The sequence below is a fragment of the Penicillium malachiteum genome, assembly GCF_028827825.1.
Source record: "Penicillium malachiteum strain IBT 17515 chromosome Unknown utg000003l:1.0-4950554.0:1.0-4952489.0, whole genome shotgun sequence".
Lineage (NCBI taxonomy): Eukaryota > Fungi > Ascomycota > Eurotiomycetes > Eurotiales > Aspergillaceae > Penicillium > Penicillium malachiteum.
The window spans coordinates 1,671,468-1,684,076 of NW_026643096.1; the positions used below are offsets into that span (position 1 = coordinate 1,671,468).

The 12,609-nt window shown below is 48.3% G+C and overlaps 4 protein-coding genes across 4 annotated transcripts; 2 read left to right on the forward strand and 2 right to left on the reverse strand.

Annotated features, from left to right (window-relative positions):
* Window positions 1-204: 204 nt before the first annotated feature.
* Window positions 205-1,812, forward strand: N7483_006955 (acid phosphatase PHOa; the record flags this gene model as incomplete). Its single annotated transcript, XM_057090392.1, has 4 exons — window positions 205-387; window positions 449-593; window positions 660-950; window positions 1,013-1,812. The coding sequence occupies 4 exons, from the start codon at window positions 205-207 to the stop codon at window positions 1,810-1,812; spliced, it is 1,419 nt and encodes a 472-aa protein (XP_056945133.1).
* A 2,271-nt stretch (window positions 1,813-4,083) lies between these two features.
* On the reverse strand, window positions 4,084-6,720 carry N7483_006956 (DNA replication licensing factor MCM7; the record flags this gene model as incomplete). The annotated part of the gene is made up of 4 exons (XM_057090393.1): window positions 4,084-4,152; window positions 4,212-6,129; window positions 6,195-6,328; window positions 6,406-6,720. 4 exons carry the CDS (start codon window positions 6,718-6,720, stop codon window positions 4,084-4,086), a joined length of 2,436 nt encoding a protein of 811 aa, XP_056945134.1.
* A 549-nt stretch (window positions 6,721-7,269) lies between these two features.
* Window positions 7,270-8,878, forward strand: N7483_006957 (Zn(II)2Cys6 transcription factor domain-containing protein; the record flags this gene model as incomplete). The annotated part of the gene is made up of 2 exons (XM_057090394.1): window positions 7,270-7,340; window positions 7,399-8,878. The coding sequence occupies 2 exons, from the start codon at window positions 7,270-7,272 to the stop codon at window positions 8,876-8,878; spliced, it is 1,551 nt and encodes a 516-aa protein (XP_056945135.1).
* A 99-nt stretch (window positions 8,879-8,977) lies between these two features.
* On the reverse strand, window positions 8,978-11,333 carry N7483_006958 (uncharacterized protein; the record flags this gene model as incomplete). The annotated part of the gene is made up of 3 exons (XM_057090395.1): window positions 8,978-9,891; window positions 9,958-11,192; window positions 11,251-11,333. 3 exons carry the CDS (start codon window positions 11,331-11,333, stop codon window positions 8,978-8,980), a joined length of 2,232 nt encoding a protein of 743 aa, XP_056945136.1.
* Window positions 11,334-12,609: the final 1,276 nt, after the last annotated feature.

Below are 12,609 nucleotides of genomic sequence, written 5' to 3' on the forward strand. Positions count from 1 at the left end.
TGCGCGTGGGAAATACATCTCCACGGTCGCATCTGATGCCCATGTGCCTGCGCTAGGTACCTCCGAAGTCCGCTAAGCACGCGAGATATTATAAAAGGAACCGATTGCCAGCTGAATTTTTTTTTCAGTTACTGTGAGCCGCTTCCTTCTCTCTAATTGACCTTGATTCTCGCTTTTAGAGCTCTCTTGAAAAGGTTCCGCGCAATGGCTGCAGTGACTGCTATTCTCGCCTTGGCCGGCATGGCCGCCGGTGCTACCATCACCACCACTGAGCCTGCTCTGGCTGCCATTAAGGCTGCTCAGGCGACCACTGTGCCCGAGACCTGGTCTACCAACGTCACGGGTAAGGCTTTCGACCGTTTCTACCAGGTCTGGTTGGAGAACGTCGTAAGTATTTGCTTTCCCAGTATGAACGATTGCCCTTCACTTGCTTACCAACTACGAATAGGACTATGTCAATGCTGCCAATGACACCAACCAGCAGTGGTTGGCCAGCAAGGGTATTACCTTGACCAACTACTACGGAACTGGTCACCCTTCGCAGCCTAACTACGTTGCTGCTGCCAGTGGTGACAACTACGGAATGGACAATGGTGAATTATCATTCTCCCTATCTTATCTGATCTCCCGGAGCTTGAACCTAACATGACTTATTTTAGATAACTTCCACGATATTCCTTCTAACGTCTCTACCCTTGCCGATCTGCTCAACACCAAGGGTATCTCCTGGGGAGAGTACCAGCAGCACATGCCCTTCCCCGGTTACCAGGGCTACAACTACTCCAACCAGGTCACCTATGCCAATGACTACATGCGCAAGCACAACCCATTGGTTTCCTTCGATTCCGTCTCCAGCAACGACACTGCTCTGCGCTTGATCAAGAACTTCACTTCTTTCACCGATGATCTCGAGAACGAGGTCCTCCCCCAGTGGGCCTTTATCACTCCCAGTATGTTTCTTGATTTACATCAATTGAAAGAAAAGAAAGTAAATACTAATTCTGAAATGCAGACATGACTAATGACGCTCACGACACCAACATCACCTTCGGTTCCGAGTGGCTCCGTAGCTTCGTTGAGCCCTTGATGAACAACACCTACTTCTGGGACAACACTCTGCTTCTGTTGACCTTCGATGAGACCGAGACCTACGATGTCCCCGAGTCCGAGGTTTACGCTGACCGTAACCGCGTCTTCAGCATCCTGCTTGGTGGTGCTGTTCCCGAGGACCTCGTTGGTACCGTGGATGACACAGTCTACACCCACTACTCCACCATTGCCACCATCTCTGCTAACTGGGAGCTCCCCTCTCTGGGTCGTTGGGACTGTGGTGCCAACATCATCGAGTTCGTCGCTGACAAGGTTGGCTACACCAACTGGGATGTTGACAACTACAACCTCTACATCAACGAGTCCCTGCCCGGTCCTCTCTCCGAGTCCGACTACTCCGTCTACCGTGCTAGCTGGCCCATTCCCGCTACCAACGAGACCTGCTCCGCTGGTTACGGTATCCTGCAGGCTGTCAAGGACACCTACAGCGGTATGACCCCCACTTACAACTACACCGCTCCCTTCCCCTACGATGCTGGTTACGCCTTGGACGTTGGTGTCTCTTACTCCCGTAACGGTACCACCTACGTCTCTGGTGTCAACGGTACTGGTATCTCTGTTCACGACACCTCCAACGGTACCGCCTCCACCTCTTCCTCTGCTTCCTCCTCTTCTGCCGCTGCTGTCTCTGGCGCTGGTATGAACATGCCCGCCATTGGCTCCGTGGCTGCTGTTATGGCTGCCCTCGTTAGCTTCCTGTAAGCTTCGAGTTATGAATAGTTGCGCCTATCCAATATGGATCTAGTGCTTGCTCTATGATTTTTGTATTTATTTAATTATGCTGTCTCACGATACGTGATATGTGATACTGGATGTCAGATACTGAGAATGAGATAATGCGTTTACGGTGGACATGAGTGTGAATCGTACTAGTAAAATGGTCACAAAAGTATGTACTTCAAGTTACATACCAGTGCTCACGAATATGAGAAGGCATGCAATGGGAATATTGCAAGGGCTTGAACATGAAACTTGAAAAGCATGGCGATCGGAGACCATTTGATTGGTGGTGCCGGTAGTATGAGAGATATCACTAAACTAGGTATAGAGGAATCATACTACTGTAACCAAAATATCATCTGGTACTAGTATAGAGGAAAAGACCGTCGGTACAAATTTTCGATGAGAACCTTGGAACTTGGAACCAGCACATGCGCTCCGATGCAGATCATGTTGAACACTTTTGTAAAACGTAAGTATCCACTGGGTAGTGCAGACAAGGACCGTTACCAACTCAATGGCTACTCTTGCCATGGAAAGAGTTATTCAAAGAGAAAGTCGTAGATTTTTTGCAGACCTTGAAGATCTCCTTCGACGTATTTGCTGATTCCTTATCCACCCATCCCCTGGTGTAGCCTCCACCAAAATCAATGAGATACGCGTCATGATGCGTACTATCTATTAGAATATTATCCGGTTTGGCATCTCCCCAAATAGCACCAGAAGCATGGAGCTCCTCTATAGACCTTGTAATCTGGGCCATCCATTTCTGCCTCATCGAGCTATATTGGGGGGTTTTCCCATCAAAAGCAAGGTGTCATTGTTGGACTCGATGTATGAAAGAAGAAGGCCAACAATACGACCCGAAGAAGGAATATGAACGATTCCAAGTAGCCTAGATGTGTTTATAGGCTCGGAAAATGATGCTGAGTGTATTTTTGCGTATGCCTTGAGCTCTCTGAATGGATTGTTCACATCCCCGGCGCCCACTGATTTCAAGAAAGCACTTGTTTCCCTTGGATGTATACTTTTTGGGGAATAGCTGGTAAGGCACTGCTCTCGTCTGGTATTGAAATTTCGATTTCGTCAGGGCGATAAATTGGAAATGCAGAATAATCCATCTCGTTAGACTCCGGGAGAAGAGCGCCCATGAATCGCTTGACTCCAGTCTTATCTAAGAAGATAGGCAACAGCTTGCCCTGATCGGCATGCAGTGAGTAATGGAAATTCTCTGGAAATAAGCAATCGTGGAGAGTGTATTTCTGATGTAAGTCCAATGGTGGAATCTCATGAAAAATTGGAAGAAAATATTCCAGTGCCCAGTCAACCAATTCTTCAAGAGGATCCTCAAATTCTTCGTCCGGGTTAGGCAGATAATAAGGTTCTAATGCTCAAGATGTCTGAGGTAATCTGCCAGTAGTTTCGGTGACTTCTCAAAGTTGGAGGCTTTCAACTCGATTTGGAACTGTTTGTTGGAGACGAAGGCATTTATCTCGGAGTCCTTGTCATGTATACTGGACCGAAATGGACCTAATGTGTAGCAGCGAAGTGTTTCCATGCCAGTGGTTGAACAAAGTCTGTTGATATGATTGGAATTAAGAAATGGAGGACGAGGATGACCACCTTGATGTTGGATAGAGTGGTATTCTCAGGTAGGATAAAGGGGGTTAGTGTATTAGCCTGAGACCCAATTCGTAAGGTTGATGAGGACAGAAACAGGGAAGCGATGAGTGCAGGAGGAAAAGGTCATGGGGACACGAGGCTGAAAGGGCGGAGAACATCAGAAGGCGGAGCTTACAGAACAAGGTATTAATGTGCTGAACTTCTTCCAAGGTTTGGCACCTACAAGGAAACCCCTTTAGACTACCTAACCGCTTTAAAACTAGGTAAATGTAGCCCTAGAGATACTTCAGCTATGAGCCGATTTTTTGTCTCCGCTATTCGCCAGGTAGTGACAAAGAAGAGGTCTTAAGGTCTACACAATCATCTCCCAGGACATCAGGAGTGTGTTCGTGGTGATGACATGAAAAAAAGTTTTAATTATTACCAGCATGAGAATAAATGGCTTTTCCTATGCTAGTTCCTTGCTCCTTGCCTTTAACTCCTTGAACGATCTTCTCCACTGAACCCATCGCCGTAAGAATCATCTACCAGTTCCGCTGAATGCAGCTTGGTACGCACAAAAAAAAGAGTTCGATAAACCTCAAGAAAAAGAAGTGAGAAGTGAAAAAACGACATTGAAAAAAAAGTAAATCAACCCATCATATCATCATCCGCAATGACCCAGACAAGACGTGCGCCATTGGCAGAGAGTTGCCAGACCTGTGAAACAAGATTAGTATTTCAATCATAGAATAGATCATAAGGATGAAAAAACTTACGTTCGCTTCCACATACTCGTGGAGAGCAGTGGTGAGTTGATCATCGGTAAAGCCTTTGGCAAGCACACGCTCACGGATACGTCGAATGCTCATGGCATTATCTTCATCATCATCAATCACAGCAGCACCACTCTCCCACATGCTACGGATCAGGGTGTAGATCTTGCTGGTAGGGGTGTGATCGGCTCCAGATTCACCGTCGTTGTAGAGCGAAGCCTTGCTAACCTCGATGAGACGCAGGGCCTCATCAACATCCTCGCGGACAACCTCCTCGCTGAATCGGAGACGGGCCAGCGCCTGCGAGAGACGAACAATACCCAACAGGGTACGAGGGGTGACGTGCGAGAACTGCTGGCGACGGGCCTCGTCCTTCTTCTGTCTCTTACGCATAGACACATAGGCACCGACCATGTAGTCGGAGACATTGGAAGGCACAATCGGGCGGAAGCTGCGTGCCTTGGCAATGTACTGACGGACCTCGTGAGGAGTGAACACGACACCCGCATCCTCGGTTTCGGGGTGCTTGTTGTGCATGTGGACGTAGGTTACGTGAGAGGCCAGTTCCTCATCAGTATCCCGGGATGGAGTATCCAAGAGCAGGAACATGACATCGAAACGAGAGAGAAGAGCGGCGGGAAGGTTGATGTTCTCGACGGGGGAGATACGGGGGTTGTATCGTCCGTAGAGAGGGTTAGCAGCAGCCAAGATGGAAGTACGGGCATTCAAGGTGGTGGTGATTCCAGCCTTGGAAATAGAGATAGTCTGTTGTTCCATAACTTCGTGAATAGCAGTGCGATCGCCGTCCTCCATCTTATCGAACTCATCAATACAGCAGATACCATTGTCGGCAAGAACCAGGGCACCTCCCTCCAGCATCATCTCATCGGTAACTGGGTCTCGCATGACCGCAGCAGTAAGACCGACACCACTGCTACCACGACCAGTGGTGTACACACCACGAGGGGCGACCTTAGTAATGTATCGAAGCAATTGAGATTTGGCAACACCAGGGTCACCCATCAGGCAAATGTTGATATCACCACGAATGTGCATACCGTCACCCATCTCCTTGGTGACACCGCCGATCAGGAGAAGAAGCAGAGCCTTCTTCACGTCAAGGTGACCGTAAATCTCAGGAGCAATGGACCGAGAAAGGTACTCGTACATGTTACCCGAGTTCTGGTGCTGCTCGATTTTGCGCAGGGTGCGGGCATCCATACCCATGTCCTGGTAGGACTTCTTGTGCTGGGTGATGTGCTGTGCCTCGAGGTAGGTATCGGTCAACAGACCAGCGCGAATGGCACGGAAACCAGTGTAAGGGGTGGGCAGGAAGATACCGGCAATGTCAACAACATCACCAGGGTTCAGAGAACGGGTCAGGGCTCCGTGGCAGTGGATAGTCAACGTTCTAGGAATGTGACCAACAGGAACCTGGTCGGCCATTTCTTGGATCTTGACCTCTTGGAATGGAACGAATTTGGATGCACGGGTGGAGAGGAACAGCTGACCCTTGGAGTTGTTCTTCTTGCAGTCCTCTGACAGACACTCGGAAAGAGGAAGGAACTGCTTAGTGGTGATGGGCTGGAAAACTTCACATCCGCATCGATCGCAAGTGTAGGCATTGATCTGAACTGCGGGCTTGACATCGGAGACACGGGTTGTAATACCGCGCACAGTGATTAGGCTACCCAGATGCTCACCACGAACGTTGCGAACAGCAAGCGCCTTTCCACCACGGTCGCTGCTGGATCCAGAGGGAGTGATTGGCTTAAAGTTGAGGGTGTATCGGCGGGTCAGCTCCGGGGGGAACATGCTTGCGGTAGCAGCGGCGTCCATATCAGCCTCTGCGGCCATTTCCATCGTTTCGTTGCGCTTGTCACGCTGCGACATGATCACGTCCAGGACATCATCCTTGAACCTGTAAGATATCAGCGATCGGGTCAATTTATGGTCACAAGAGGCATTGAGATCCAATTGACATACGTAACATCCTTAGTCTCCTTGGGCATAATCGCATCCACCGCTTGCGAGAAAACATCGATATAGCGCTTGGTGTTTTTCTGAATGGACTCGACCAGCTTCATGTCTTGCTGCTCCTCAGGCAGAGCTTTCTCGAACTATCATGGCGCAATTGTTAGGTTCGATAATCTAGAGAGGGAGGGTTTAAAAAAAAATACGGCCGAAGAAAACTCACAATCTCAACATCATCCAGCTCAATCAAGATGTGTGCGACATCTCGATTGGCGATGTCCTGCAAAATTTGCATATACTTGAGCTTAGGCTCCCGGCGCCTCCTTGCTCCACGAGTTGTAGCGCCCTCATCTTCCACATCATCCATGAAATCGTACTCATCACTGGTGCGGTTACCATCGATATTCAGGTCCTCGAGGGCCTCGGTCGCAGCAGCCTCGGAGGTCGACTGGAGAGTCTTGAAATGCTTCAAAAAATCCTTGAAAGCATCCAACTGGGCGGCGTAATCCACCGGTGCATGATATTGAAGTAAAGCCATGCCGAAGGGGGTTTAGGGATGCAGGCTCAAGTTAGTGAAGAGAACGCAAAAGTGGTGGGGAGCTGGTTTGCGGCGAAAATGGATCTCCAGCCCCTAGACACGCGAAACACGTAAAACGCGTACATTTGCACTAACGCGCCAAGAAATACCAGAGTATGAGATGATGGTTGGTGGAAATAGACCCACTCTGTAATTGACCAGTTGGTGTCATTTCCAAGGTTACTGAGCTGATTCGTTATGTCAAAGTACCCTCCAGCCTTGTCACCAGGGCTAAGGGATCCATGCCCAGCTGGCAGCTGTACTTCCAATCTTGGAAAGGTGTTTGCCACCTGCGCACTTTAATTCCTTCTAGTTATGGATAACTCGCCGCCTTACTAAATAGGCATAAATCCTGAACCCCACTAAACTGACAGGGATGTCAAGCGACTCAAGCCTTGTTATAATCCCGGCCCCGTATTGCCCCAACTGAGTTATGGGCCCCCCTAATTACTAACCTGTTGGGCAAAGGATCCTGTCCTGCTTTGGCATATATTGGCTCCCACAACCACAATGCCTGACGGGCAGGGCAGGCTGGTTAGACGAGGCACCGCCAGATCACGATCTGGCTGCATCACTTGCAAGTAAGTGTCACTTTTATCTCCTATTTCTAGCAATGACATCCCACTAACCAGGAGACAGGATTCGACATGTGAAGTGTGGCGAGGAAAAACCAAACTGTTTAAAATGCGTCAACTCGGGACGGAAATGCGATGGCTACAGTACGGCAACCCAAATGCAACATCGAGCCAGACTGGAACAGGCTTATCGTCGACCTACTATGTCCTTCAGTGCAGATCACACACTAGTGATGACCCCGGGTAGCAAGCAAGAGCGCCAGTACCTTAACACGTTTTATGCGCAAGGTGCCGGGTGTGTGAGCGGACTTATTTCCTCTGATCTCTGGAATCAGCTTATCCCACAACTCATCCATCAACAACCCATGATTCGACATGCGGTGGCAGCTGTAAGCGCAGCCTGTTTAGAGCAATTTTGTCCCATCGGATCTTCCGTTTCCCAGAACAGTGTGGTCGCACTCCGGCAATATAACAAAGCCATCAAGGAGTTTGTGGATTTTGCATCGAAGGCTCAAAGTCAAGAATTCGAGCATGTGCTTGTTGGGTGTATCCTGTTCATATGTTTGGAGATGGTGAGAGGTGATCAAGATCAGGCACTCAGTCACCTAGATGGTGCACTCCAACTCATGCAGAGATACCGAGCGAGAACAGGCGATCGCGCCTTGGATAGTCCAGTATTCCAATTCCTGTGTCGTCTCAACAATCAACAACCTTACCTTGGTCGAGCAATTGTTCCCCTTGAATCCGAGGCCGATTTTAAAGAGATGGACAAGGAGCCCATGCATTTTGACAACATCGAGCAGGCTCGGGCTATAACCACAACCATGCAGCGGCGTACTATAATGTTCAACGGATCGATGTCTTTAAACGAGAACGGAGAAATAGCAACGGAGAAAATGCAACAAGAATACAATGCGATCTTGCAGATGGCACCAGCCTGGGAAGCAGCCTTCCAGAAGTTCATAGTGGATTCCGCTAAAAAGTCCAAGTCTCTTGATCCTCGCGCAATTTTCGCCATGGAAATCGCGCATCATACTTGTACAGTGTATGCAAAGACCTGTTTATCTCACATTGAATCGGACTATGACGTCCACGCGTCTCATTGGGAAGCGATCATCCATGCAGCAGAACAGATCTTACTTCTTAGCGTGGATCCACAAAACATCACCTCACCACTTTCAAAGCTATTCTCCATAGAGGCTGAAATCACACCCATGGTCTCCTTCACAGCTGCTCGATGTCGGGATCCCTTGCTTAGACGTAGAGCTGTGTCCGTCCTAGCTCGCCATCCTAAACGAGAAGGGTTTTGGAATACGAAGGTCGCCCATAGACTTGTGGAAAGGGTTGTTGAATTTGAGGAGGCGCCTCTTGCTACCCTGCCCATTGAACAAAGGATTCCGCTGGAACATCAGCGCTTATGTCTCGCGTATGCCGCTGCCACGCAAGGCGTGTATCGGAACCCTGTTCCAGTGTTCATGATGTGGAAGCCAGACGGGCCGAAAACCGCGGTAAAGACCTGGTGGGAATATTTAAACTGGGAATAAAATCACTATTACGCGCGAGTGATTTCATAGACTACTTGTACTTGGCTACTTGAAAATATTCGCAAAATTGTCATGCATTCATTGAGTATTCGTAGGCTTTCACTGTGCAGTCTCAAAGTACGGAGGTGGATCGTCCGAAGGACTTTGTGGAGATTGCTCGCCATTCAACGGTCGCGGGCGTGAAAGTGGGAAAGGTAGTGGGAAATTGAATCTCTCCGGTGGAGGAAATGGTGTATACCGCCGGGGTGTAGCAGGTAGCTCAACTGGATCACGATCTGCCCGTAGTTCAGCGACAGGGGTAGCTGGTCTCTGTTGATGTTGAACCTGCCAGTGTCGTGTTTCTTCGAGGGATGGTAGCTCAACCGGTACTTGCTCAAGCTGGATAGCAGCTGATTCTCGTATATTTTGACGGATAGTCACAGGGGAGGACAGTTCCGTGGGGAGGTACTCGAGGTGTCGGAACTCGGCCATGGAGATATCGCGACCGAGATGGCGTTTGAGGATTTCATGGAGGATAAATCGCTCAGAAGCGTTTCCTTGTGCCTCTACAAAAGAGATTCGTGGATTGACCTCACTCATTCTTTGTAGTCGGTTTGCATGGCGATGGTGATTGAGACTTCCTTCAATGCCGATCAAAAATATTGTGACATACGCCCAAGAGAGACTCAAGAGCTCAAGCTCAAACTCATCCATATCACTAGCTTCACCATCAAGTATCATCAGTAGCCTAAGGTTAGGGGTATCCACACCTGGCTGCCACCCGTAAACGGAGTGATATTGTGATGAGCTGAAGTGTTTTTGGAAATGCAGCTGCTTAATCTTGTTCCATCCCGTCATGATTCGTGTTCGTCCACCAAATTTAACATTATTCCAGACGTCATTGACGTTCAGCTGGTTGACAACTCCCATATAATTTGCTTGACTCGAGAAGGTGACAAGAGGGTATCCGTGGAAATGATTATCGTAGGTCTCCATTGACTTCATGAAACGATTTATTATCGCCATTGCGAGTTCTGTATGGCAAGGAATAATTGTAAGCATTTATCAAAAAAAGGTCCAATGTTAATATTCAGTTTTACCTTTGTTTTTTGGCTGACTTGTCTTGACAAAACCAGTGATGAGATATTTGTTATAGTTGGGTCGTGCAGGACTGAAGTCCATAGAGCCAGAGACATCCAGCAGAATCGCAGTCTCATCGGTTGGGGATATAAAATTGCTCCAAGATCGGAAATTGTTCTTAACTTGTTTTGAGTAGCCTTGGGATGTAAGGTGAACATGGCAGGTATCATCAGGGTAATGATATACAGGGGGTATCTCCACTGCTGAACTCATGCGGGTGCGAGCCATATCCAGGGCTGAGACAATGTCAGGCTTGAGGACAACACCGCCTCCATCTCGGTTGCTGAGGACCCAGTAAAGTCGTTCCTCGGCGGTGTTTTCAAATGCCCTCCATGCAGGGGTGATGCCCCGCCAACCGACAGCAGAATCAATTGAGAATCTCAAGGGTGTTGAGGCTTGAGTATCTGCATTCCAAGCGAGAGGAACAGGTTCAAAATATCCCGCTCGTAGAAGGTGGAGGTATTGACAAGGACTTTTTGCCCGAAGCTCTTTCACCTTGGATACGATTCCAAGGGCCTGCTGATACATGGCCACGATTTGTCTGTCGTAGTCATTTTGCCATCGACCTTCTTCCTCTTTGAGGATGTCTTCACGAAGCTTGAATCCGACAGAGAATTTCTTTTTTATCTTTTCTGCCGCCCTTTCATCTGATGTCCTGACAGAAAGTACCTTTTTAAAGCTTGCTCGCCTTGATGATTTTTCTGGATGATCAGCGTTCTCTGGGGGCTTGGAGGGGGCGGTTTTTGTTATCCAAGATTCTAGCTGCTCCAAATCCCAAATGCTGAAGGACGGTTCCTGGACTTGAGCTGCTATCTTCGCTTTCGCATCGAGACTTGCGTTGAGTGCTATGGTCTGATTAAGAAATTCAGCATGATTTTGAGGATCCGGTTTTGAGCTCCCCGATAAAGATACGCCGGAGAATCCGTAAGGTGATGACACCTCTAAAGTGTATGGGTTGTTGTTAAAGAGACGTAGGTGAGTGCAGTCATGATATGGCTTCTCTCCAGGGTATACCACGGCTTTCGACCACGCTTCTTGGACTTCTAGGCGATCGACTTTTCGCTTCCAATATTTATGCACGGCACATTCACATAGATGGGTAGTCTCGTGCTCGGGTTCAATTTCGGGATTCCAGATTTGGCATGACAGTTGGACGCTGTGAAGCATATTTTGCATATCCTGCTCATCCTTGATCCTGAGGTTTGCAGCCTCGATCACAGCGTTGCTATGGTCTCGGCGGAGTTCATGATCACTTATTGGTAAAGTGCGGGTCGTCGGTTTTGGATGTGTTGAACTTGCTATTGATGTACGAGTACTTGGTGGACTTAGTGGCCATTGGCCTGACGGATGGGGTAGGTGCGCTGAGCCGGATGGATATGAGGGAGGAGAGGCAGGCGGTGTTACCATGGTCGCGACATGATTAAGGCTAACAGAGTTGACTGAGCTGCGTACGGAAGAGGGTGGGCGATGGTTCTGATATCTATCCATCACGTCATAAAATTGTGGTGCCACTTTTGACCCTATGATTTGCGCTCTTCGATCTGGTCAGTGCACGTGTGGGCTGGAGATCCATATATCGGCAACTTGAAGGTATTCTGAGATTCTGATTTGAGGGCAATTACCTGTAGACTCTATTACAAAAGTGGATTGAATGTTCAGAGTTGCTGCACCGTGACCTACAATGTAGGCTAAAAATTCCGTTACCTCGGCTTCAAGATTTGTGAGATCCGAGGCAGTGTTAACAGTGCTGAGGTGGACAGGTACCTAGATCTCCTGGTGAGACGTAAAGGTCATAGAATTCATGAAAAAACAACGGGAGTATAAAGATGTGCGCATTTTCTAGGTTGGAAGGATTATAACTTCAAGTTGACGTTTCGGAGTTCCCCTCTCCCCCTGCATAATGACATGTTGCATTGACACACTTGAACCTTGGAACACGGAGTAATTAATCTATACTAATTATATCACGAGCACGTGGGCCGTGTCCTGGCGATGAGTGGGTCTTTTCCATATAGTGGAGAAGATGGCTGGTAGAATCGTGATTGCGGCTCAGTATTCTGGGCGATTTACGCGAGTCTTCGCGACATAATGCGTGTCATGGGATCCGGATTATATTAGAGCCGCCTGACGATACATCATTCCAAGCCCTGGAGGTTATATATGACTCAGGAATGGAAATGTGGCTATATAGGCACATGTGCCCGGGTGTGAGATTCTATAAATACGAAATTTCAAGCTGTCAACTGGTCTTGGCATGTGAACATCATGATAGAACCAATTGACTGATTAGGCACCCAAGATACTTCGAATGTTCCAACATTGAAAGTTCGACTTGTGGTACTAGTATAATCCTGGATGTTTCACCCCGAGTGGCAGAGCATTCAAGTAAAGCACCAAGGGACTCGGATATCATGTGCACATGCAAGCTCAAGTTGAGATACTAGGTATTCTTGGGCATCCTGGATCATGTCGTTGAATTGCAAGCAAGTAATAGCACAATTTGCAACTTCAAGTTTCCAAGGTTCGTTAAAAATCCCTCAATTAGGTAAGACACGTGGTAGATAACCTTCCTTGCCCAGGTGGAAACCTTAATCTTGGAACTTGACCCTTGG